A 21,287-nucleotide genomic window follows, 5' to 3' on the forward strand; every position below is an offset into this window, starting at 1 on the left:
TCCCCATCATCGCGGAGTCAATGAACGCGATCGATCGGCGTGAAAAACGAGAACTCAAGACCGGCAATTTGAGCCCGACCTAGTGACGTATACGTGTGAATTAAAAAAATGAGCCGATCGCAAATGCAGGCCGTTCCGATTCCCAAAAATAAACAAAGCGAAAAGCAGTTTCGCTTTCATCGCTCGGTTTGTTTTCATTCGTATCTCATTTTTTGTTGCTGTTATTTAATTTTTTGTTTAACTTAATACCCGCTTGATACCTGTTCACGTGCGTTTTGGGCGCTCACGGAGTTTATAAAGGTTTGGAATCGCCGCAAAGGGTCACAGTATCTGCGAAAGACGCGAAGCTGCGAGTGTCGCGCTAAATAAAAAAACACAGCTTAAAAAATAGTTTCGATTGCGAATATTACAAAAATAAATAAACAAGCCAAAAAAAAAAGTGGCAAACGAAAATTGTTTGGAATACGCGCGAGTGCCAAGGACAGTTCTATATTGATTGGATTATTGTTTGAAATGTAGGTCACTTTGGTTAGTTGCAGATCCCGGATTGGAATCGATCCTTGACCCCCAAACGCGACCATAAGCAGGCAGTGTCAAAATATAAATCACCATTTTTCCTACGGCCATTCCATTAAAAACCAGCATGCAGCAAACATGGCAAAACCAGAGCCAGTTCGCGAATATTAGTTACAAAACCCATCGTTTGTCCAATAAAAAAGAGGGGAAAAAGAAACCAAACTGGGCGATCGGGATCCGCAAAGTTAAGGTGAAGGTTCATTTGCATAGGCAAAAATCGGAAAATAATATAATAGTGGATGCGAAGCCAAGCGCAGATTTACGATTTACCCTTGAAATGGTTTCATCCAAAAGCCATTAACTGCCATAAAATGCAAACTGGCTATCTGGGGACTTACAACTGCGAATCTCGACGACGTCTTCGAGAGCAAAGAAAACATTGGCCATATTATATTTATATTTTCGATCTTTTTTTGGCCCACGCCTGCTGACAAATTGGCAAATCGCCCGGGGGAGACTTATTCTCGAATTTCTACCTCAATCAGCCAATGCAAACAACGTTTTATTTGGAATGAGTACTTTGGGCAAATAACAATAAGATGGCATGCGCGTGGTCAAACTTAATGTATGCAAGTGAATTCTGGAGACACCAGCAGCCGAAATGATCGTAACAATATGTACCAGGCCATAGTCGTTGACCTTTGCAGACAGTTAGTGGTAATAACACTGAACTTGGTGGCTTCAATAGTTGGCAATTGAGTTTCCATGAATCGGCGTGCGCAAGTGACAAGTTCGACTGATTTTCGCCTCGGGCATCCGTAAACCTTCGGGTGACTGTTCATTGTAGATACTGTATCTCACGAATTTCTCGTGAATCGAACTAATCCGATACATTGGAGCTGACATTGAGACGCACTTACCGTTCGGATGCGGCTAATTGATATTTGAAATGAGCTCTAGAGTCTTCCACTTGGATTCTGCGATTTTCCTTTATTAACACTTTTAATGTAAAGAATATCAATTAGTGAACAAATTTAAGACCTCACCTTAAATAGTTACAGCTCTCTGAAGAAAGTTCTAGATATAAGAAAACCTATATATTTTCTAAATATTTCTGAACGAAATGTGTATCTTAAACCCATTAAAGCTATGAATCTGGAATAAATCACGCATTCTTTGGATAGCTATTTCCATAAGATACATTCGATGTCACCTGCGTGATTAATTTAAAAAAACAGTGAAAGTTGTTTTCTTCAAAGATGCTGATTTTAAAGAAGATTAGATATTAGGAAACAAATTGATTGGGATCTTAAAGGGTTAACTAACTTCAAAGACATCATTACTTCGTTACGCGTCTCGTAAATCTTTTCCGGCAGGAAGTAGACGTAACTTAAGGTCCAACTCGGTTTTTGTTTTTCGTAACTCGAGTGCGTTCGTATTGATGGGTCAACAATTAAACGCCTCTTACTTTTCCCAGCTGCCGCTTCGTTAGCGGTTCCTCGGCATGGAAAAGCACTGGAGATCGGTCTTGATCATCAGCATCTGGATTTTAGTGGCGAATGCAGCCGTGAATGAGTCCACTTTGCGACGGCATCGCTACGAATACGGATTTGTCAATGGCAGCCTGGAGTTGTCCACAGATGTTATCTCCACGGATATTCGAGAAAAAGAAGGAGCTGCCATCCAATCCCCGCATGAACCCCATCTCACCAGGAGCTCTGTAATCTTCGGACTTACCAAAGTGGCCAACGAGAGCAATGTGAGTCCCAGCTGCCACGCCCACTTGAAGCAAGTGCAGCGGGGAATCCTCAGCAGGCAACCATGGGCCATGAAGGGTGAGTGACTGGAGCTCTAAGTAGATATATTAATATATATAATATTCGGTATATATTTAGTTTTAGATGCGTCGGGAACCAAGCCATCGGGCTTCGTGTTCGGCCAGAACTACTGGCTGGGCAGTCGGGATGGATGTGAAGGGGTCCGAAGGCCCGTGGGTATCACCTTGTCGCGGAACTACGAGCGAGTGATGCACTACAGCATCCTCACGCAAAGTGCTCCCTTTGGCATGGACTACCGGGTGATATACATGCGCCACCGCTCACCGTGGCAGGTGGAGATTAAGGTGATGTCCGAACAGGTGCTTCACATTGGGTTGTGCCTGCCTAGCTCCTGCAGCTCCGAGGAGGTTAAGCAGCTGGCCAGGTATTATGTGGCCGGAGATTCGTTCGCCGAGGATGATATGTTCGATATAAAGCCGGAGGTGCTCTACATGAAGGATCTCCAGCTGAGCGAACGCTTCTACCAGAGGCTGACCTTCCGTTTGGTGGTGGCCGCCATCCTGGTAACTGGTGCCCTAATGCTCTGCGCCCAACAGGTGCGGGTGGCCAAGAGGGCCGATGGGCCGGATCCGGGCCTAGCTCCGGTGGAATCGGAGTTGTGGCAGGCATTGGATACCCTCTTGAAGTGGCAGCCCTTTCAGAGTTTCGTGTCCTGTTTCGATGTGGCCAATAACTGGCGAAAGATCTCCGCCATGAGGGAGAACCAGCCAGGTGAGATTCCCATCATGAATGGTCTGCGATCGGTGTGTGCCATCTGGATCCTAATCTTCCATGTGGTGTGGTACATGTACTTCACTGTGCACAACAAAACGGTGCTGATATCCTATGCGGAGCAGGTCTTCTTCCAGTACGTCTCCACAGCTCCACTTCTCGTGGACGTCTTCTTTACCATCAGGTAAATATAACCATTCGATTATCTATTTATATGATCTGTTCAATAAGACAAATTGTCCAGTGGCTTTTTGCAAACGTACAACTTCCTGAGAAATGAGCAGCAGCTGGACGCAGTGCGTCGCAATGGCCTGTGGGGCAATGTGAAGCTCTTTGGCAAGCTGCTGTTCCATCGCTACCTGAGATTAGGTCCCCTCTACTTGGTGGTGATGGGCAGCGTGGACTTGGCCTTCGCCTACATTGGAGATGTTTCCGTTTTCCATATCAACGAGAGATTCGACGAGTTGTGCCCGCAGCACTGGTGGAGGAACCTGCTCTTCATCCAGAACCTCTTCGATCACCGCGAAATGTGCGCCAATTGGAGTTGGAGCCTCGCCTGCGACATGCAGTTCTTCCTGCTGGCAAACATCGTCCTCTTCATTTACGCCAAGTGAGTTTGGACTCAAAATCGCAAGGAAATATCATTATTTGGATTATATTTCTATCCAGGCATCCAAAGCTGGCCAAGGCAATTACACTCACTGGACTAATGGCCACGATAACGTGGTCCTACGGCATTGGAATCGCCAAGAAGTTCGAGTTCTCTTTCGACTCCACCTATGCGACTGGCACCCAGATATACACAAGTCCCTTTGTAAGAGTTTTGCCCTATATCGTGGGTGCAATAGCCGCCTGGTATTACCTGGAGCAGCGATTCCAAGTGAGTGAGCTAAGTGAACGCCGGATATGCCGGTGGTGGCACTTCAGTCTCAAGGTGTTCGTGGGCTGCATCTACTCTACGGTGAAGCGGGATCTGGGTTACCTTATCACCATATCGCTATTTGTTCTGGGTCGCGCTCTGTTTTCCCTCACCATTTGCTGGATGATCGTGGGCAGTGCATCGGGTACTGGCGTTTGGTGGTCACGCCTGCTGGAGGCCAAGTTCTTTCAGCATCTGAACCGTCTGTCCTACGCCATATATCTATTGAATCCTCTGGTGATTGCCCTCGTTTACAGTCTCACCAGTACAAGCTCTGCAGTTGATCCCTTTCTGCTGGTAAGTTACATTTTCATTTGATGTTGCTTTGTTATAATCTTGAGTTGTTTCTTTAGAGCGTCATCTGCTGCGGGTTTACGATGATCGTTTATCTGGCCTCCATCGCCTTTTCGCTGGCTTTTGAGCTGCCCTACAGCAATCTGTCCAATTTGCTGCTCAAGGGAAAACCAAAAACCTCATAAACTGTGATTACCTTTCATTGTTAGCATTACATCTAAGTCATTTATTAATAGAAAGTTATGGTTATAACATAGTGCAATCTTTTATTGGAATTTTCGAATTTAGATATAATATTAAAAGAATAATATAATAGTAATATTGCTGTTGGAATTTTTGAATTTAGTAACATACGATACTTAATGAGTGTTGGCGCCATTGTTTTAAATTTTTTTTGTGGATTCCATTGGATTCCACAACGCGTGGAGTTGATTAGGTTTGCACCCTCGCTAACTAAAGAAATCCACACCTTGGGTTGCTTTCAAAGTAGTTAAAGGTAGTTTTGGTTGTTTTAAGTTGTAAACTGATATCGTTAACCAGCTGACCAACTTTCCTAGTACAGAAAAATGAAACAATTGAAGAATATATTTAAACGAACAACCCACCGAAGTGCGAGGAAGTGTGACCTGCTTATGTAAAAGTGATTTAGAAAGCGAGCTTTTCCGCAAATTTTTCCAAAGCTTAAAGTATTTTTTATAAAAGAACCGACGGACCCACTGACAGCGTCTAAAAAAAAAAGATCTTGTCCAAAATATATTGATTAGTACCACTGCCATTCCGCGGTCTGCCAAACGAAGCCGTTAAACAGTTTACCCAGACCCGGATCCAGATCGAAATGCCCAAGGAAGAAGCGGAGCCATCGGCGAGTGGTCTTGCGGTGGCCGCCAAGCAGAACGATGTGCCAACCGCGGAAAACGCGAATCACAAGGAAAGCGATGCATACGCCTCCGCCTCTGCCAGCGCCAGTAGCGCCTCGACCACGCCCCCTCCCGCCCATGAAGACGCCGAGGAGGCGGAGCTGCTGGAGCGGATGCGCGGCGATGCAGTCGGCAACACCATGTACAGCAGTCGGTTCATCCTGAAAACGGTGATGAGGGTGGGGGATTTGCTGCGGCACTCAACACTCGATCAGCAACTGGAGGATGACCTGTGCAAAGTATGGGACATGTCGGTGTCCCCCGATGTGGTTACACTGCTGCTGGAGAACGGCGTCATTGATCCGATCATGTACACCCTGGTGGCGGGCTGTGAAGATTTGCGGCTCTACGAGATTCTTATCGGACTGCTGGGCAACATGTGCGCCCAGGTGGAGTGCGCCGAGCTATTGGCCAGTGACCGCTACACGTTGGAAACCCTGTTCAAGATGACATACTGCATGGACACCGCCATGTTGATACAGCTGATGCGACTCTTTCAGTACATCATGGCCCATGTGCTTAGCGGCAAAGAGAAGTTCGCTGTGAACTGGTATATCTGCTTTGCTGCCTTTGAGAACTCCGCGCAGAACCTGGGCAGGATATTGCAACTGTCTGTTAGCGATGAACTGCTAGTAGCTGCACTGAAGGCAACAAATGCTGTGCTGGCCAGTTGCGCCTTGGTGGAGGAGGAAAACACAAACTCCACCTTGAATCTCAAGCCTTTTGCGAAGGTCTTCCTAGTGCCAGAACTCTGCGATGGGGTCAATAGCGCGTTTCTGCGACTCATGCGCGATGATCAGGCAAAGCTGACCGACGATGAAGCTGGCGAGGACAACGAAGATGCAGAAGTGCCAGCGGCCCAGGACAGTGATGAAGATGCCGACGTTGGTTACGACTCGTGCGGACCGAAAATAACCTGTGATGTGGAGATCATACAAACCTACCTCAATATATGCACCATTCTGGTCCAACTGCCAGAGGCGCAAGCCTCTATGGATGTGTATGCACCCAGTATAGTCAGTTGTCTGGCGCGAATACTGCAGTTTTTGCAGCAGCCTCTGCAACTCATTCCATTAGGCGAACGCCAGGAGGAGTATCTCGAGGATCTGGCGCACATTTGGAGTGTAAGTTTGGAAAATATACTCAATATTCGACGTTCTATTTAAGTATTTATTTTTGCAGCGCCTGAAGTACTTCTATCACAAGGAGGCCTTCTTAAATCTTTTGGAATTGTGGTATAGACTTAAACAGCACATTGACAACTACACGGGGGGAAGTGATCCCGACGCCAATGAATTCGAAGAGGACGAAGAGGAGGAGGATGACGCTCCAAAGGAGCAGTATGTGGAGAACGCCTTGAAGTTGCTGCGCCTGTTGGCATGTATGGTGATAAAAGCGGAAAACTCGGATCTCCAAGAGATTGGCGATGAAAAGGTGCAGCTGTTTGTGTCTGCACTCAAAGCCGGAAAGGAAGAAGCCATTTTCTCAAGGGCACTCGAATGCTTGAACGATAAAGTGGCTAAGGAGTCGGGCCAAGCCTAAACAACATGCCTCCATGATGGATGAAGCAAAAATGACTGAGATTGTAGCTTGCAGCACAATATATTCTTAACTTAGTTAGTCTCTGTCTTTAGCTAAGGTAAATCGTCTAAGGTACCGGTAGCCTTCAATTTATTACGCATCATATCGCTCCATGACTGTTTTCCCAGGCGCACGCCCTTGTCGCCTGTGCTGCTTACTTCCAGTCGATTTGTATTTGGATTGCTTAGCACGAATTTGTTCTTGCTCTCGTTGAGAGCATGGGCTACGTGCTCCAGTTCGTTTTCCAATTTCACTTCGGGGGCTGTTACCTCGATGTGAAGATTCTGCTCTATGGCTTGGGAAATGTGTATGATAGCCTCTTCTAACAAGTTCTCGGCGTCGATTTTGTTGTTCCCCACTAGCTCAGAGAGTTGGACATTTAAGTTGCCTCCTTTTGTAGTTATTTGAAGATTGCCATGTACTCCAGCTGAAATTGAAAGTTATTAGCATAATGGTTTCATTCTTCCTTATTTCGCCTACTCATATTGAGATCCGACGACTGATGGACGTGCACTTGGATGCTTTTGTGGACATTCTTGAGCTCCAGACGCCCAGTTTGTGTCTGAAACTTTGACTTCTCCACATAGCAACAATCAGTTACAATACTGCCAGCTTTGGTGGAACAATTCAAGCTGTCTCCTTGCAACTTATCCATCGCAATGTTCTGAAAAGGAAATATAAACGTTAATAATAAGATCAGATTGATAGTAAATCTTTTCTCACCCCATTATGTGACTCTATTTGGGTAATCTTGCCCAGCAACGTGCCTTGGCAATTGATGTTACCATTTTCACTGTACAAGTTTATATGGGTGGCCTTGATGTTTTTGGTAAGGATGCCTTCCTTTGCCTTGACTTGCAGCAGTTCACTCTGTATGCCTTCCACTCGCACACTACCTTTTGCGTCCACAGAGACATCGGAACGCACGGGTATTTGCAGATGGCATTCAAGCTTTGAGGGCTGCTCCGCGAGCTGCTTAACCACCACATTGACCACCTTGTCCTCATCGGTTACCTTCACATCGAGCGAGACATTCGAGTTCTTTACTTGGCCGCCCACCAGTTGGGCGATAAACACATCCCCGCTGGTATACTGATGCACATCCGCGGGCTGGATGCGCAGGAAAACATCGGACTTCACGTTGATCCTGGCAAAGGGGTTTACATAATGAAGGATCTCCTGATGGACCATCCGCATGCTCACGGCCATGGCTGGCTTGATGTGGACTCGCGACTTCTTCGCGTATTGGCGTAGATGGTTGTTGAAATGTGGCAACCACACGCGTTGCAGAAGCATTATTAATCCAATAAAAAAATGCAATTTATTAGTTTTGTTTACTTTTAAATGCAAAATCAGCTGTGGCTACGTATTTTGCAGTACTGTATGTAAGCGCACTACCCAGCACCAACTGGTTATCGATTGGCTACGGGCAGTAGCCAACACTGTCATCCGTCATTTTCCAGTAGGAGTTTTTCAGTGTTCTGCGACGGTTGCAGTTTTCTTGATACGCAGTTGAAAATTGTTTAGTCCAGCCAATTACCATCCGAAAAAAACAGCAAAATGTCCGGAAAAGATAGGCTACCGATTTTCCCGTCCCGTGGTGCCCAGATGTTGATGAAGGCCCGTCTGGCAGGAGCCCAGAAAGGTCACGGTCTGCTCAAGAAGAAGGCGGATGCCCTGCAGATGCGATTCCGTTTGATTCTGGGCAAAATCATCGAGACCAAGACCCTGATGGGTGATGTTATGAAAGAGGCAGCCTTCTCGCTGGCGGAGGCCAAATTCACGTCTGGCGACATTAACCAGGTGGTGCTGCAGAACGTCACCAAGGCCCAGATTAAGATCCGCACCAAGAAGGACAACGTGGCTGGTGTCACACTGCCCGTTTTCGAGTCCTACCAGGACGGATCCGACACCTACGAACTGGCCGGTCTGGCCCGTGGTGGTCAGCAGCTGGCCAAGCTGAAGAAGAACTACCAGAGCGCCGTTAAACTGCTCGTGGAGCTGGCCTCGCTGCAGACCTCATTCGTCACCCTGGACGAGGTGATCAAGATCACCAACCGTCGTGTGAACGCCATTGAGCATGTGATCATCCCCCGAATCGATAGGACTTTGGCCTACATCATCTCGGAGCTGGACGAGCTCGAGCGTGAGGAGTTCTACCGGCTGAAGAAGATCCAGGACAAGAAGCGCGAGGCTCGCATTAAGGCCGACGCCAAGAAGGCGGAGTTGCTGCAGCAGGGCATCGATGTGCGCCAGCAGGCCAATATCCTGGATGAGGGCGATGACGACGTGCTGTTCTAAGTATTACCTTGGATGTGTTAATTCCAGCAATATTATTGTTAAACTATTTCTGTTCTGTATCCGTTTCCATATTGTAATTCGCAAAGGGCAAGCCACAAACTTAATTGTACCTATGTAGCAAAAGTGTGTAGACTATTCCAATAAGCAGAAAAGTATGTATTCCATTTTTGTAGTGTAGTGTAAGCTGCGCAAATCATGCATTAAAGTCTTGTTGTATCATACGATGTGCATTCTGTGTAATAATTAAGTGGCAAAAGGGAATTTTCATTGTAAAAAGGGTCATCTGACTTGTTTTATACAATAGCAAAAGCAACAAAAACAATAGCACAGTCACATGACAGCAAACATATGTCTGATTGGAAGCAGTGTTGGACAGCGCGCGCAGGTGTTTCGCTTGCATTGGATCAGCTGTTTGCGTGGCTCTTTCTGTGCTCGCACGCTTTTTAGCCGAAATTATTTATATTTTTGTGAAACAATGACCGAGTTCCAGGCCGTAGTTTTTGCCGCTGGACGTGGCACTCGTCTACCCGAGGTCTTGGGGGATGCCCCCAAATGCCTGCTGCCGGTGGGTCCATATCCCCTGATTTGGTATCCCTTAAATCTGCTGCAACAACACAACTTTTCAGGTAATTCGGATAGTCTGAATTAAAAACCCGGTTTTAATTGAAAACTATTCCAGAGGTCATCGTTGTGGTACTGGAGCAAGAAAAACTAGAGATCCAATCTGCTCTGGAAAACACTCCCTTAAAGCTGAGACTGGACTATGCCACTATTCCTAGTGACGGGGATTTCGGAACTGCCGACAGTCTGCGCTACATATACGATAAGATCAAGTCGGACTTTCTGGTGGTCAGCTGTGACCTGGTCAGCAATGTCAGCCTATATCCGCTGATCAACAAGTTTCGGGAACATGATGCCGCCCTTGCAATGCTCCTATTTCCCAGCGGATTTGAGTCGGACGTGGTTATGCCCGGTCCGAAAAGCAAGCACAAACCGGAAAGGGATTTGATTGGCATCCATTCGGCCACTCAGAGATTGGCTTTCGTGTCTGCCGCTAGTGACTGCGAGGAAACACTCAACATCCAGCGACATCTGCTCAAGAACCGCGGAAGGTTGGATGTATACAGCCGACTAGTGGATGCTCATGTTTATGTGCTGAAAAAATGGGTTATCGATTATCTACGAAGGGTTAGTTTTAATATGTCCTTATAGTAAAATGTTTTCTAATATTCAATCTTTGCAGAAGGAGAATATATCAACTTTTAAGGGCGAGTTTCTGCCGCATTTGATAAAGAAGCAGCACTCCAAACGACCTCCTAAAACGGTGCAGGACACCACATCTGAAGTGGGAGTGGTCACCAAGAATGAGGATCATGTTTTGCATGTGAGTAGAACATTACTACTTGGTATTACGAGCTTAACATTAGTAATTCATATCCCGTAAAGAATATCATCTAAAATCCTATTTTGTTTTTAACTTTCAGTATGTAGGCCACACCATTTTGGACCAGAAGATCACGCAGACTTCACTGTTTAACCAATCTCTATCCCAAGCCCCCTACCATGGCGATGTTGTGCGTTGCTACGGCATTCAGGCGCCCAAAGATGCCATCGGTGTGCGGGTGAACAACACTTTGAGCTTCTTGGCCATCAATCGCAAGTTAGCCAGCATCTGGAACAATCTGTGTGGCGAAAAGCACCCACTGATCTCTCCCGGAGCCGTGGTAAAATCCACCCAAACAAAGGAGATCATAGCGGCCGACAATGCCAAGTTGTCCGAAAAGACCTCACTGAACTTTAGCGTTTTCGGACCCAACTGCATCATCAGTCCCAAAAACATTGTGGCCAACTCGCTTATAATGTCCAATGCGATTGTGGAGGAGGGCTGCAACATCGACAACTGCATAATTGGACACCGAGCACAGGTGAAGAGCGGATCCGTCCTAAAGAACTGCATAATTGGACCCAACTACGTAGTAGAGGAGGGCACTCACAGCCAGGCAGTGCATCTGTCCAACGCGGATCAGTTCATGGAGATAGATATACAGTGAGCGGCTAACTTAATGTGGCTTCCTTTATTAACGAATTGAGTTAGAAGGCGGATTCTTCTAGCAGGACATTAAATATTACAAATAGGTACACAAAACTCGCGCAAGGATTTTCGGGCCTGACAGAGAGCTGGGGCGAGAGCTTAAAGCTACTTAGACGGGGAATATACACGAGAGGTGGATCCGAGGGAACGACAAGACTGTTTACTGCTCACTCCACTGCAATCCTCCTCACTTCCTCCGTTCGTAGAGGTACTCATCCTCGTAATACCTCGGCGTTGTGGCAATGAACACCTGCGGCCGGCGCTGCTGCAGCGATATGTTGATCTCCTCGGGCGTGCGGAAGACCTGCTGTTGCTGCTGCTGTAAGTGCTGCAGCTGGGGAGCGGCGGTGAAGAATCGGTACGGCGCGGGCGTCACGGTCGGCGCCAACGTCTGTGGCCTTTGCTGGTGCAGCTGCAATTGGGGCTGGTGCAGCTGATGCAACTGCAACTGGGGCTGGACTGTGGTCGCTGGCTGTGGCTTCCGGTAGGCCAGGGTAGTCGGCTGAGGTTGCGGCTGATGGCGGATCTGCGTCACCACTTGTGGTTGCGGCTGAGCCTGCTGTTGATGGTGCTGGTGCTGCTGTGGCTGCTGGTACTGTACCCTCACTTGGGGCTGCTGCTGCTGCGGCTGCTGGTAGGCCACCACTTGGCGATGTTGCTGCTGGGGCTGTTGGTGTTGCTGCTGGTGATGTTGGATGCGTGGTCTTGGGGCGGCGGGCAACTGCTCCTCCTCGTCATCGTAACGCTCATGTTCGTAGTAGTTCTCCGGGAAGTAACGCTCCGAGTAGCGAAGCGTCACATTTGGCTTGCTCTGGTGCTCCTGAAGATTGATGGGCTTGTACAGGTAATCGTTTACAATATGGTACTTGGAGGACTGCTTGCAGATGTTGTCGTGGGAGGGCGGCATGCAGATGAGATGGATCTGGTGGAAGGTGAAACCCTCAGGGCAGATCCACGAGTGCTTCTGGCTCTCTTGGCAGTAGTGGAACACTTCGCAGCTCAGCGACTCGTCGGCATAGTATCTGTGATTAAATATTAGCTTAAGTTTGGTGTAATTGAATATTTTCCGACGATTGTACCCACCCAGAGTTTCTGTCCGTGCAGCTGAAAGAGGACTTGCTCAGCAGGGTGGACAGACGATCGGGCTCCTCCACTTCTTCCTCCTCCTCCTCGCTCTCTTCGCTGAGGGGCTTCTTCAGCTGTCCCTGGATCTTTAGGTAGTTGCTTTGTTGCTTGGCATTTCGGTTGGCGTACACCGGACGCGGTGCCTCCTCCTGATCCTCCTCGCTGTACTCGTAGAGCTGGCGTTGCTGCTGCGGCTGCTGCCGGTAGGCCAGATGCGTCTGGGCCTGCGTCTCGAAGTCGTCCAGCTCCTCCTCGCCTCCGCTGGAGTTGACGTCCAGCGATCGTGCCTCAAATCCCTTGGGCTTGGCGGTGGTGGCCGTGGCCGAGGGTGATCCGGTGGATGCACCCTCCACGCAGCAGGCCCACAGGCCGGTGGACACAGCCAGGACTAGAAGAACGGCTGACGGGGTGCTGCAATGGATGCAATGGCCATCATTTGATGAGTCAGGCTGCTTTATGATATGGGAAACTCTGTGGCAACCAGACAATCAACCAACAAAAACGCGGGAAAATATTTCTGCGAACCTTTTCGCGAAGATGCCGCCAAATTGCAGCCAAAGAAGGCAGCATCATCGGAGATCGTCATTGGCATCGGCATCGGCAGCCCAGCGACCAGTTATGCAAGAGACCAGAGACCATACCATACCAGACCAGCCAGGCCAGAAAACTTGTTATAGGCAACACGGCAAGTCCCCCAAGATCGAAACGGGCCACGGAGTTCGCTGCATGGAGATGCAACTGCGGCTGGGAAGGCAAGGAAAGCTGGGCGCTGGGAATCACTGATCAAGGCATACGCTTGTTACCCCAGCTAACCAATATCCAAAACCAAAATAAAATGTTAACTTTGAAATGGTATGGAAAATTTAAGTGTGATTTTCAAAAGATCAAATTCAATTCGTCACTTGACCATAAATATGCATTACTAGTAGACATTAATGTACTTCAATTGTTCACTAGGACCAAGGCATTGTATTAATGAACATATTAAGAGTGTAAGTTAAAGAATATCATTAAGATATATTCTTGATACGACTTTCTATTTGAAATAGAAAACGTGAGGTCTGTATCATGTCAATCTAAGATAATCTTACATATGCACTGGTTTGCTGCTTGAATCTAATAGCTGATATACCCCGAGACCAGTGAGTATGAGGAGGATGCTCAGCTTGCGGCGGGTTCAATTTGAACGCCATTTACCCGAGACCCACTCGCTGACTCGACTTGGCTGAATGTCAACTGCTGTTCATACGCATGATATGTACCCCTGTCGCGGGGCGAATGGGATTGGAATTCCTGGCCTGGAAACCAACGGTCCGATCCGTCGGTGGTGCCGGCCAGTCCAATTAACCAATGTTACGTGCCTGCATCTAATTGGGGCCATAACGTCAAAGCCCGAGTAAGAGTTGCAAATAGTTGGGCAAGGTGAAATATGCGAGAGAATTGTAATAAAAGCAATAGCAAAAGCAAAAGTCGGTCCGGACTTTTACTTTTCACGCCAAACGAGTGTCCGGCTGCTAGTGACTTTGAACCCGAGTACGCGGTGGACTCCATTGATTTGGGCCAGGCCAATAAATCTGGAGAGCGTCTTATGCAAGTATCGAAATTTCCAGCTGGCAATTTGTCAGCCAGTCGCTTGGCAGCTGCGAGTTGCTAGTTGCAAGTTGGAAGTTGCACCTTTGAACTTTAGGAGCTGGCTGAGAGTGCCACTGTTGCCTGTTGCATTGTCACTGTCAGCGAACCTTTTGCGCAACCTCCATGGGAATCCGGGGGAATCTGCCCCAAGGAATTGCCTTCAGCGCCAGCGCCACCTCCATCCCAATCCCAATTCCAATCCCGCCTGCAACACATGCAAATAGCTGTGCACATTCCAGCGCAGCCTGGAGTGCTCCACTTGCGGCACACAAGCACCACTTTCGCAGTCGCAATGGCCAGAGTGTCTGCCATAAATGGGGAATTGGTTGCATGTGTCGGGATCTGTCTCTGCTTTTGGTCCAGATGCAGACGTTATCGCACTGCAGTTACATCATGCATATATAGCTAAAGCATAGAGCACATAGCATAGAGCATATAGCATATGGCAGTGGAGCAGCCATGGAGGCGATGCGTTGATGTTGATGGTTTTCGTCGACCCCAATCCCCTGGCCCGATTTGGACCCACTTCTGGAAACCACAAGATAGGCTGAGCCGTCGGTTTCGTTATACATTTGAGCTGAGTTGGTTTTTCTCTGTGTGCCACTGGGGTTTCTTGCGTATGGAACTCGGACTATATTTGCTTTTGATTTCCTTAAATGTTGGGTGTGCGTCATGTTAGGCGGACATTTTTGGGGTGACATAAGCGCCGGTCTAAGATTACGACATTTGGCAACCACCTGCATTTCGATAAGTGTGCTGGTTTTTCGGGAAAACGAGAGTGTAAATTTCTTGTATAACTCATATAACGAACGCATTTTCCCCGGGAGTTGGCAGAGAATTAAGAGCTAAGCTCACTTAGTGCCACAATCGCTTGGGCTGCCCGCTGTTTTTCCTTCATTACAATTTCAATTTCCATTTCTCGACTCTTTAGCGTGTAATCGGTTCGAGTTTGTTGCCTAAGTCTTTTGTTTTCACTTGCTGTAGTTGGTTTATTCGAGTGCCTAATTAAACACTGGCTCGTTAACACAACTCCCGATGCCATTAAACTGTGTGAAACATGAAAGCCCAAAAAAATAAACTACATTGCACTGCTTTAATTTTTTCCTTTTTCTCACTTTATCCATTATTTTGTTTTCTGCTTTTTGCTTGATACAAATTAAGAGCTGTTAATGTGCGTGCAGTTAGGGCGGTTGGTTTTTAATGTGCTGGATATTTACGTTTGGTTGATTTCGGGCATCTGGATAATGTGACTTTGTAATGGCTTGGCAATGGTTTTTATGTTCCACCGTTTTTCTCTTTTGTGCCTCTTTATGCTGCGGTATTTTTCACAAATCTGTGACCTTCACTCGGGATGTCTTAAGTGGGTGTGTTCGCTTGCTTGGCCCAATGACGGGCGAAATCGAACGAGACAAGGCAAAAGTGAAAGAAATAAAATCAATTCGATGGCAATTTATTAATTGCGCCCCCCCAAATACATACACCCCATCAAAACTGACCAGAAAATCGAAAGCAATTACACCCGGGGGGCGACAAGGCAGTGGGCGTGGCTGGCAGCACGCTTGGGCAATTGCGCATATCTGTGCGTCGCTGTAATTCCAAACGTTGAAATATTGCGTATACGCCACATGCGTCGCAGTGCGTGCATTTGATACAATTGCCGCTCATATTCGCAGTCACTTATATAATGGGCAGAGCATGAGTAATCCACACGACTTGACTTTTAGAAAGGACCAGCTTTGTGATGCAATCTGTCACGGAGATTGGATCTCCCCATGTCCAGCAGGCGTGACCGTTACGAGTCCTAATCGATTAATCTACTCTCGGACATTCGATTGCCAAAAAGCAAACATAAATTGAAGCCATAAGATCAAGAGATTGGGTAATATGCAAAGGAGCAAAGTAACATGAAAATCAAATCTCTTTGCCGTGATAATGAACAACTATTTGGATACAAAAATCTCAGGGGTTTTTTCGGCTCCTGGTAACAGAACTCAAAAATCATTCTTTTTGAAAACCAATTCTTCGCCTATAACCATTTTCAAAAAATATAGTAACAGAGTGAAGTTCTTCAAGATAAGTTGGTTTTTAAAATACGTATACCTCTATAAATGTTCAAAGCATTTAGGAACCTCGATAATTCTATACTTCATTTAAATCCTTCTAATACCATGTTTTCCAGTAAAAGGTCCTAACTTTTTTCCGTGTAACAAGTCATATAAATAAGTACAAGTATCCCCTTGGGTTTAAGCCAGCTGCCTCAATGAACTGTCGGCAAACAAAAGCGAAAACTCCCACGCCAAAAACACACACAGACAGAAATCCAACAGAAAGATATAGAAGGAAAAGTCAGACCAACTACGGCCTGGGCTTGGGTTTCTATCACAGTCTGTGTTACGTATGTCGCTGCTGGGTTTTGAAATCGCCCAAAAGAATATTTCGTGGTTGCCAAGCGGCCCAGAAAAATTGGGCCGAGAGAACCCCGGAGACCGAGACAATACCGAAAATGTTAATTATCGTTTGCAGCGACTGCAGCACGAATTTGTGGCCGCGAGGCAGGCCAAGTCCAGGTTCAGATCCAGGTTCGGACTATGATTCATATGCGCTATAGAACTTACTGCATGGCGATGGCTTCGATGGGTATCCCAATAATCCAAATAGTTTTGGCTCTGGATAACACACTGCACTCACTGGGGGGGAATCACTTTATGTTCGCGTGTTTGTCTCTTGGCTTTTTTATATTTATCACTGTGTTGCACTGCTCGGCAGCTCGGCTCTTCTTCTATCTAATGCTGCTGCTAACGGTTCACTCGCCTGGCTCGAACAACAAAATGAATGACTTTCTTTGGCTTGTTTATGTTTTATACCAAAAAGTACCCCCACAGCCGAAGCCGCCCATTGAGAGGACTGGCCGAGAGAACAGCCACTTCTTTGGGTCTCTCTATGACTCGGGCTTCTCTCTTTGAGCCAAAGTCTTCGTTTCTCAACTCAAAAGACCGTGCACGTTGAGTGGAGTTTTCCTCATTGAAGCCAAGTTCGTTCTCTAAGTCTTTTGATTTGCAGCATAAGAAATTATTTATTTTAGTACCACAAATATTATGATCGTACATTATTTATACAATTAGTACTACAAGTATAGAATATATTTAATATTATTAAATTACTCATGGGGTAATTCGATGTTGCTTTGCTAATATAAGACATATACGACCCAATGGAAGGAAAATCTTTACTGTGTCCGCTAACAGGGTTTTGGTTTTAGGCTTGCCCATTAGTCATAAACCAATTGATATTACTCATGCATTCAGATTTATATCTTGAGATCTGTAACTGTAGCTTGCAGTTTCGAAAAGGCCTTTGCACATTTGCATCCATCAGATACACCTAAGTGGCCGTCGAACGGGCAGATAGAAGCTGCTCAGATATAGTGTAATTAACATTTTCGCTGTTGATTTTCTCAGCCTTCGTTGCGCATTTTGCATGTTTGCTATTTTCAATACAATAACAACAAAACAGTTGCAGCAGCATCAGCATCAGCAGCAAATAAAAAAGTAATAAAAATCATTCGCGCCGGTTTCTTCAACGAGGCTGCGACTTCGACTGCGATGCTCCCACAACGAACTTCAGACCACAGAAACGAAACCTGTGCGGCAACTCATCCCATCTCATCTCAGCTCATCTGGTCTCGTCTCATCTCATCCGCCGAATGAAATGCTAAAAGCTAGCTGCTGCTCACCGACACACTCGGCCAACACACATGTCTGCATTTGTTTGGCTAATATGAATTAATTTACAATACTGCAAACGCCTACAAGTGAGGGGTAGGGTGTGGGGATGGTGATCGCCTCCGACTGTTGAACTTTTGCGTTTCTGTGCTGCACTTGTAACTGCAAATGTATCTGCCTTTCCATCTCCGACTGCATCTGCATCTGAATCTGAGTCTGCTGCATCTGTATCTCTTTTCGGCGGACAGCGTTCAAGCATTTCAATTGCTTGGCGTTCAATGTCTGGACACTGACCGCTTGCATATAGCCGCAGATATCTGGCGTGTCTATATACGTATATATAAATATATATAAACGATTTGGCAATGCATGCAAAGAAGCGTAACGCAAAGAAAGTGCAGCAGCAGCTTGTTGTTATGATTGCCGCCGCTCGAATAAGAAAACTGAAAATGTTTGAAGCTTGCGATTTTCAGCCAGGTGATATAACAAGTTCACATAATTTGGTGGCTTTTCTTTTCCTTTTTTTTCCACATTACATACTTCGACTGGTAATGCATCAGGAGCGACAAACAAATCAAGCAAACGTGCAAACAGCTCCACGATTCGGGGCATAATTGCAGTGGTGGCAGCTAATCAAAATTATTCCCAGGCGGGTGCCGCAATTATTAGGCATAATTAATAAATGTTTTGCCGGATTAGTCATCGCGAAAGGGTAAACAAGTTGTACACAGAGAAATATCACTTCCACAGGTGGTAGTTCAAACATTTAAGCTGATGATTGATTGGTATTTAATGCGTTTATATAGATATTACATTTCGATTTCGATAAAGAATGCTATTTAAAATTGGATTTTAAATTCAATAGGTTAGCCTAATGTATAGATAAATAGCTTTATATGTGTGCTAAGTATTTTTTTGGGTCGAAGGTATTTGCTTGCTGTTTGGAAAGGTCTTGCCAAGACGAACACCCGAAATGCACCTGTAACTGCAATGTCGCTGACTCCCAACAACGATTGTCCCCTAATAACACGGGTAAAAAATTCATTACACGAACTAACTGGCTAACTGGCCAACTGCTGGCCATTATGCAAAGTCCAAGTCCATTCCAAGCCCAAGCCCGAGCCCGATCCACTCCATGCCAAAGCCATTCCAAAGCGGCACGTTTCGAGGAAGTTGATTGTCACAAAGCCACTCATAATCATAACTGTGTTTGCTGCCCCATCAGCAACTACCACAACAATGGTTGTATGCCAGTAACAACGACAACCACGACGGTCAGGTTCATTGGGGGAAATTATAGACATTGCGGCCACTATAAAACTGGAAAAAATATTGTAAAACTCAAATCGCACTTGGGCAAGGCCTGGCGAAAAGATTTTGGAAATTAGCCACTGCCCATTACCACTTACAAATGCGCTTTTGTCAGTTGGTCCGATTTTGTGGCTTCACTTGGGCACAACTAACATTCGCGTTCAAATGGCGAATAGAGGAAGACTAAATAAACATTTAAGAGCTCTTTAAAACATTCATACTCTTATTTTAACTTTCCTTCGTGCGGTTTTATTGCAGTCATACAGTTTTCAAAGACCTTAGCAAAATGCTTTTCAGTGCTGCCAGTTTAGTGCTGCAATTGAGAATTGAGCAGCGGACTTTGCCACCTAAAATGAAACTAAACCGAAATAACATAAAAAAAAGAAAAGAAAGACAATAAAACGGTGGCGAAATGTTTTGCATGTGTCCATGGTCCACTCTTTTGTTTATTAACTAATTAGCCTCAATGCTTAATGCTCCACATATTTTCCAAGCGAGATGCCAGTGCGTATGTTGGAGTTATGTCACTCGGTTTTCCCTCTTGCCAATCTCAAACTCTCAGTGCGGGATTTCTCAAGAACTGCGATGTATCTTGATGGTAAAAGCGAAAGTAACTCTGAGCTCGGAACGGATCCATTAGCGTTCTAATAGACACGTCACTCCAGAAGTTCAAGGTTGCGCTCAAAGAGTGGCGAATCGAAATTAATTACATCGAAGTTGTTGTCTGGGCGTTTTTTAAGCACTCTATTCATGACTTTGGGAATTGGCAGTTTTAGATTAGCAGTTCATTTGTGAATAAAACACACGAATAGATTGAGTAATTTGACTGAGTATTTTAAGGAGTTGCTTTACTTTGAAACACAGAACAACTTAATTAATTATATTTAATATTCTACCTCGAACTTTCATATATATATTATTAATATTTAACATTATTAAAACTATATTTAAATGCCAATTTCCATTGGCTTTCCTTTTTGCATTTTCCTTTGAAAGCTCTCTATAGAGCAACTAACTTTCGACTGTGTTAAAACTTTAGAGAGTGGTTCCTCTCGGGACTTTTGGGAGTTAATTGGCTCACATTAGCCATGTGCTTAAAGTTATTTAATAGATGATTAAAGACCCAACAACTGACATCACCCGCCAGCATCAACGGGCAATCACACACCCACAATTAGCGGGCAGTCGGCTCCAAAAACCGTTGCGATTAATTCCCAGCACATTCACGGCGTCATTAAAGTTATAACCATCGTTTATGCCAAGTCCACAATGGCCAAGTATTAGACCATAAAGCCAAACTCCAAAGCCGGAACTCGTCCGCCAGATGATTTGTAAGTTTTTCAACTAGATTGTTTTGCCACTCGAAATCAGATCGTATCTGATCGGTGGAAGTTACGTGTTGATACCACGTCGCTGCATTTTCCGTTTTCGGTGCGGAAGTGACTGTGAACTTGACATTGGGGGGGCGTGCCCCGGAGCCAAAGAAATGCAAATTTCGATCCGTTCTCACAGCTCACATAAAAAGTGAGATAGTAGAGCGGAAGGAAGTTAAATCGGAACTAAGTTTTAGCTAGCTTGCATAAAAACTTAAATGAAAATGAAATGAATCTTAAATGAATTATTAGTATAGTAGTATTCATTCTCTGATAATTACAGCGGAGGATTATTGCAAATATTTTAAAGGTTTTACTTGCTAGTTTTCAAAATAAAATCATATTTTATTATAACATTATTATTATAGCAAATAAAAAAACATAGAAAGAGTTGCAATTATTATTCACATTAATGAGAAACTTCGCGTAGGTAAATCAATCAAAACGAAGCAACCTTACCGCCAGATTCGAAATGAACATATTTGGTTTTCGAGTGTCCGAGCTGGTGCGTAATTCAATCGAAATCAATTGCAATGCCTTCGCTAACAAATTACCAATCCACGCCAACCTCAGGCAACAAGTGGCAACAAAGGAACAACAATTGGAAATGGGGATTGATAAAAAAAAGAGAAAAAAACCCAACAGCCAAGCGCCAAAACCGAGCAAGCCAAATCCGCTTTTGTCCAATTGTTGCGCACTTGAAGCATGAAGCGTGCCCATGGAGCAGCCACCTGATGGCGGCTGTGGACCCCAGCTCCGACGGATGAGCTCCTCCGCCACGACCACCGACCAATTGGGCATGGCTGGCTGCATTGGCGGTCCCACGGAGCGCCACAAAAGAAATGCTGACGCGGTCTTGGACTTGGGAGGCTACATGGTGTACCCAGGTATTTTGATGATGGGGGTGGGGGCTAACACTCTACTATGCTACGATTTAGAGCTGATTCGGCGGGGC

General features: G+C 45.8%; 6 protein-coding genes across 6 annotated transcripts; 4 read left to right on the forward strand and 2 right to left on the reverse strand.

The window, feature by feature from the left end:
* Nucleotides 1–270: 270 nt before the first annotated feature.
* LOC6734627 (nose resistant to fluoxetine protein 6) lies at nucleotides 271–4,597 on the forward strand. The gene is made up of 6 exons (XM_016168149.3): nucleotides 271–515; nucleotides 1,994–2,351; nucleotides 2,412–3,249; nucleotides 3,310–3,675; nucleotides 3,735–4,281; nucleotides 4,338–4,597. Exons 2-6 carry the CDS (start codon nucleotides 2,021–2,023, stop codon nucleotides 4,461–4,463), a joined length of 2,208 nt encoding a protein of 735 aa, XP_016027788.1. The 5' UTR covers nucleotides 271–515; nucleotides 1,994–2,020; the 3' UTR covers nucleotides 4,464–4,597.
* Nucleotides 4,598–4,963: 366 nt separating this feature from the next.
* LOC6734628 lies at nucleotides 4,964–6,815 on the forward strand. Its single transcript, XM_016168150.3, has 2 exons — nucleotides 4,964–6,319; nucleotides 6,378–6,815. Exons 1-2 carry the CDS (start codon nucleotides 5,114–5,116, stop codon nucleotides 6,735–6,737), a joined length of 1,566 nt encoding a protein of 521 aa, XP_016027789.2. The 5' UTR covers nucleotides 4,964–5,113; the 3' UTR covers nucleotides 6,738–6,815.
* On the reverse strand, nucleotides 6,779–8,183 carry LOC6734629. Its single transcript, XM_016181905.2, has 3 exons — nucleotides 7,500–8,183; nucleotides 7,257–7,440; nucleotides 6,779–7,203 (listed from the first exon to the last, which is right to left on the reverse strand). Exons 1-3 carry the CDS (start codon nucleotides 8,070–8,072, stop codon nucleotides 6,830–6,832), a joined length of 1,131 nt encoding a protein of 376 aa, XP_016027790.1. The 5' UTR covers nucleotides 8,073–8,183; the 3' UTR covers nucleotides 6,779–6,829.
* A 38-nt stretch (nucleotides 8,184–8,221) lies between these two features.
* Nucleotides 8,222–9,301, forward strand: LOC6734630 (V-type proton ATPase subunit D 1). The gene has a single exon (XM_002081602.2). The coding sequence runs from the start codon at nucleotides 8,337–8,339 to the stop codon at nucleotides 9,075–9,077; it is 741 nt and encodes a 246-aa protein (XP_002081638.2). The 5' UTR covers nucleotides 8,222–8,336; the 3' UTR covers nucleotides 9,078–9,301.
* Nucleotides 9,302–9,445: 144 nt separating this feature from the next.
* On the forward strand, nucleotides 9,446–11,223 carry LOC6734631 (translation initiation factor eIF-2B subunit gamma). The gene is made up of 4 exons (XM_002081603.4): nucleotides 9,446–9,703; nucleotides 9,757–10,265; nucleotides 10,321–10,461; nucleotides 10,562–11,223. Exons 1-4 carry the CDS (start codon nucleotides 9,553–9,555, stop codon nucleotides 11,126–11,128), a joined length of 1,368 nt encoding a protein of 455 aa, XP_002081639.1. The 5' UTR covers nucleotides 9,446–9,552; the 3' UTR covers nucleotides 11,129–11,223.
* On the reverse strand, nucleotides 11,134–16,764 carry LOC6734632 (putative cyclin-dependent serine/threonine-protein kinase DDB_G0272797/DDB_G0274007). The gene is made up of 3 exons (XM_002081604.4): nucleotides 16,542–16,764; nucleotides 12,253–12,705; nucleotides 11,134–12,191 (listed from the first exon to the last, which is right to left on the reverse strand). Exons 1-3 carry the CDS (start codon nucleotides 16,544–16,546, stop codon nucleotides 11,357–11,359), a joined length of 1,293 nt encoding a protein of 430 aa, XP_002081640.2. The 5' UTR covers nucleotides 16,547–16,764; the 3' UTR covers nucleotides 11,134–11,356.
* Between the last annotated feature and the right edge of the window lie 4,523 nt (nucleotides 16,765–21,287).

The sequence above is a fragment of the Drosophila simulans genome, chromosome 2R (assembly GCF_016746395.2).
Source record: "Drosophila simulans strain w501 chromosome 2R, Prin_Dsim_3.1, whole genome shotgun sequence".
Lineage (NCBI taxonomy): Eukaryota > Metazoa > Arthropoda > Insecta > Diptera > Drosophilidae > Drosophila > Drosophila simulans.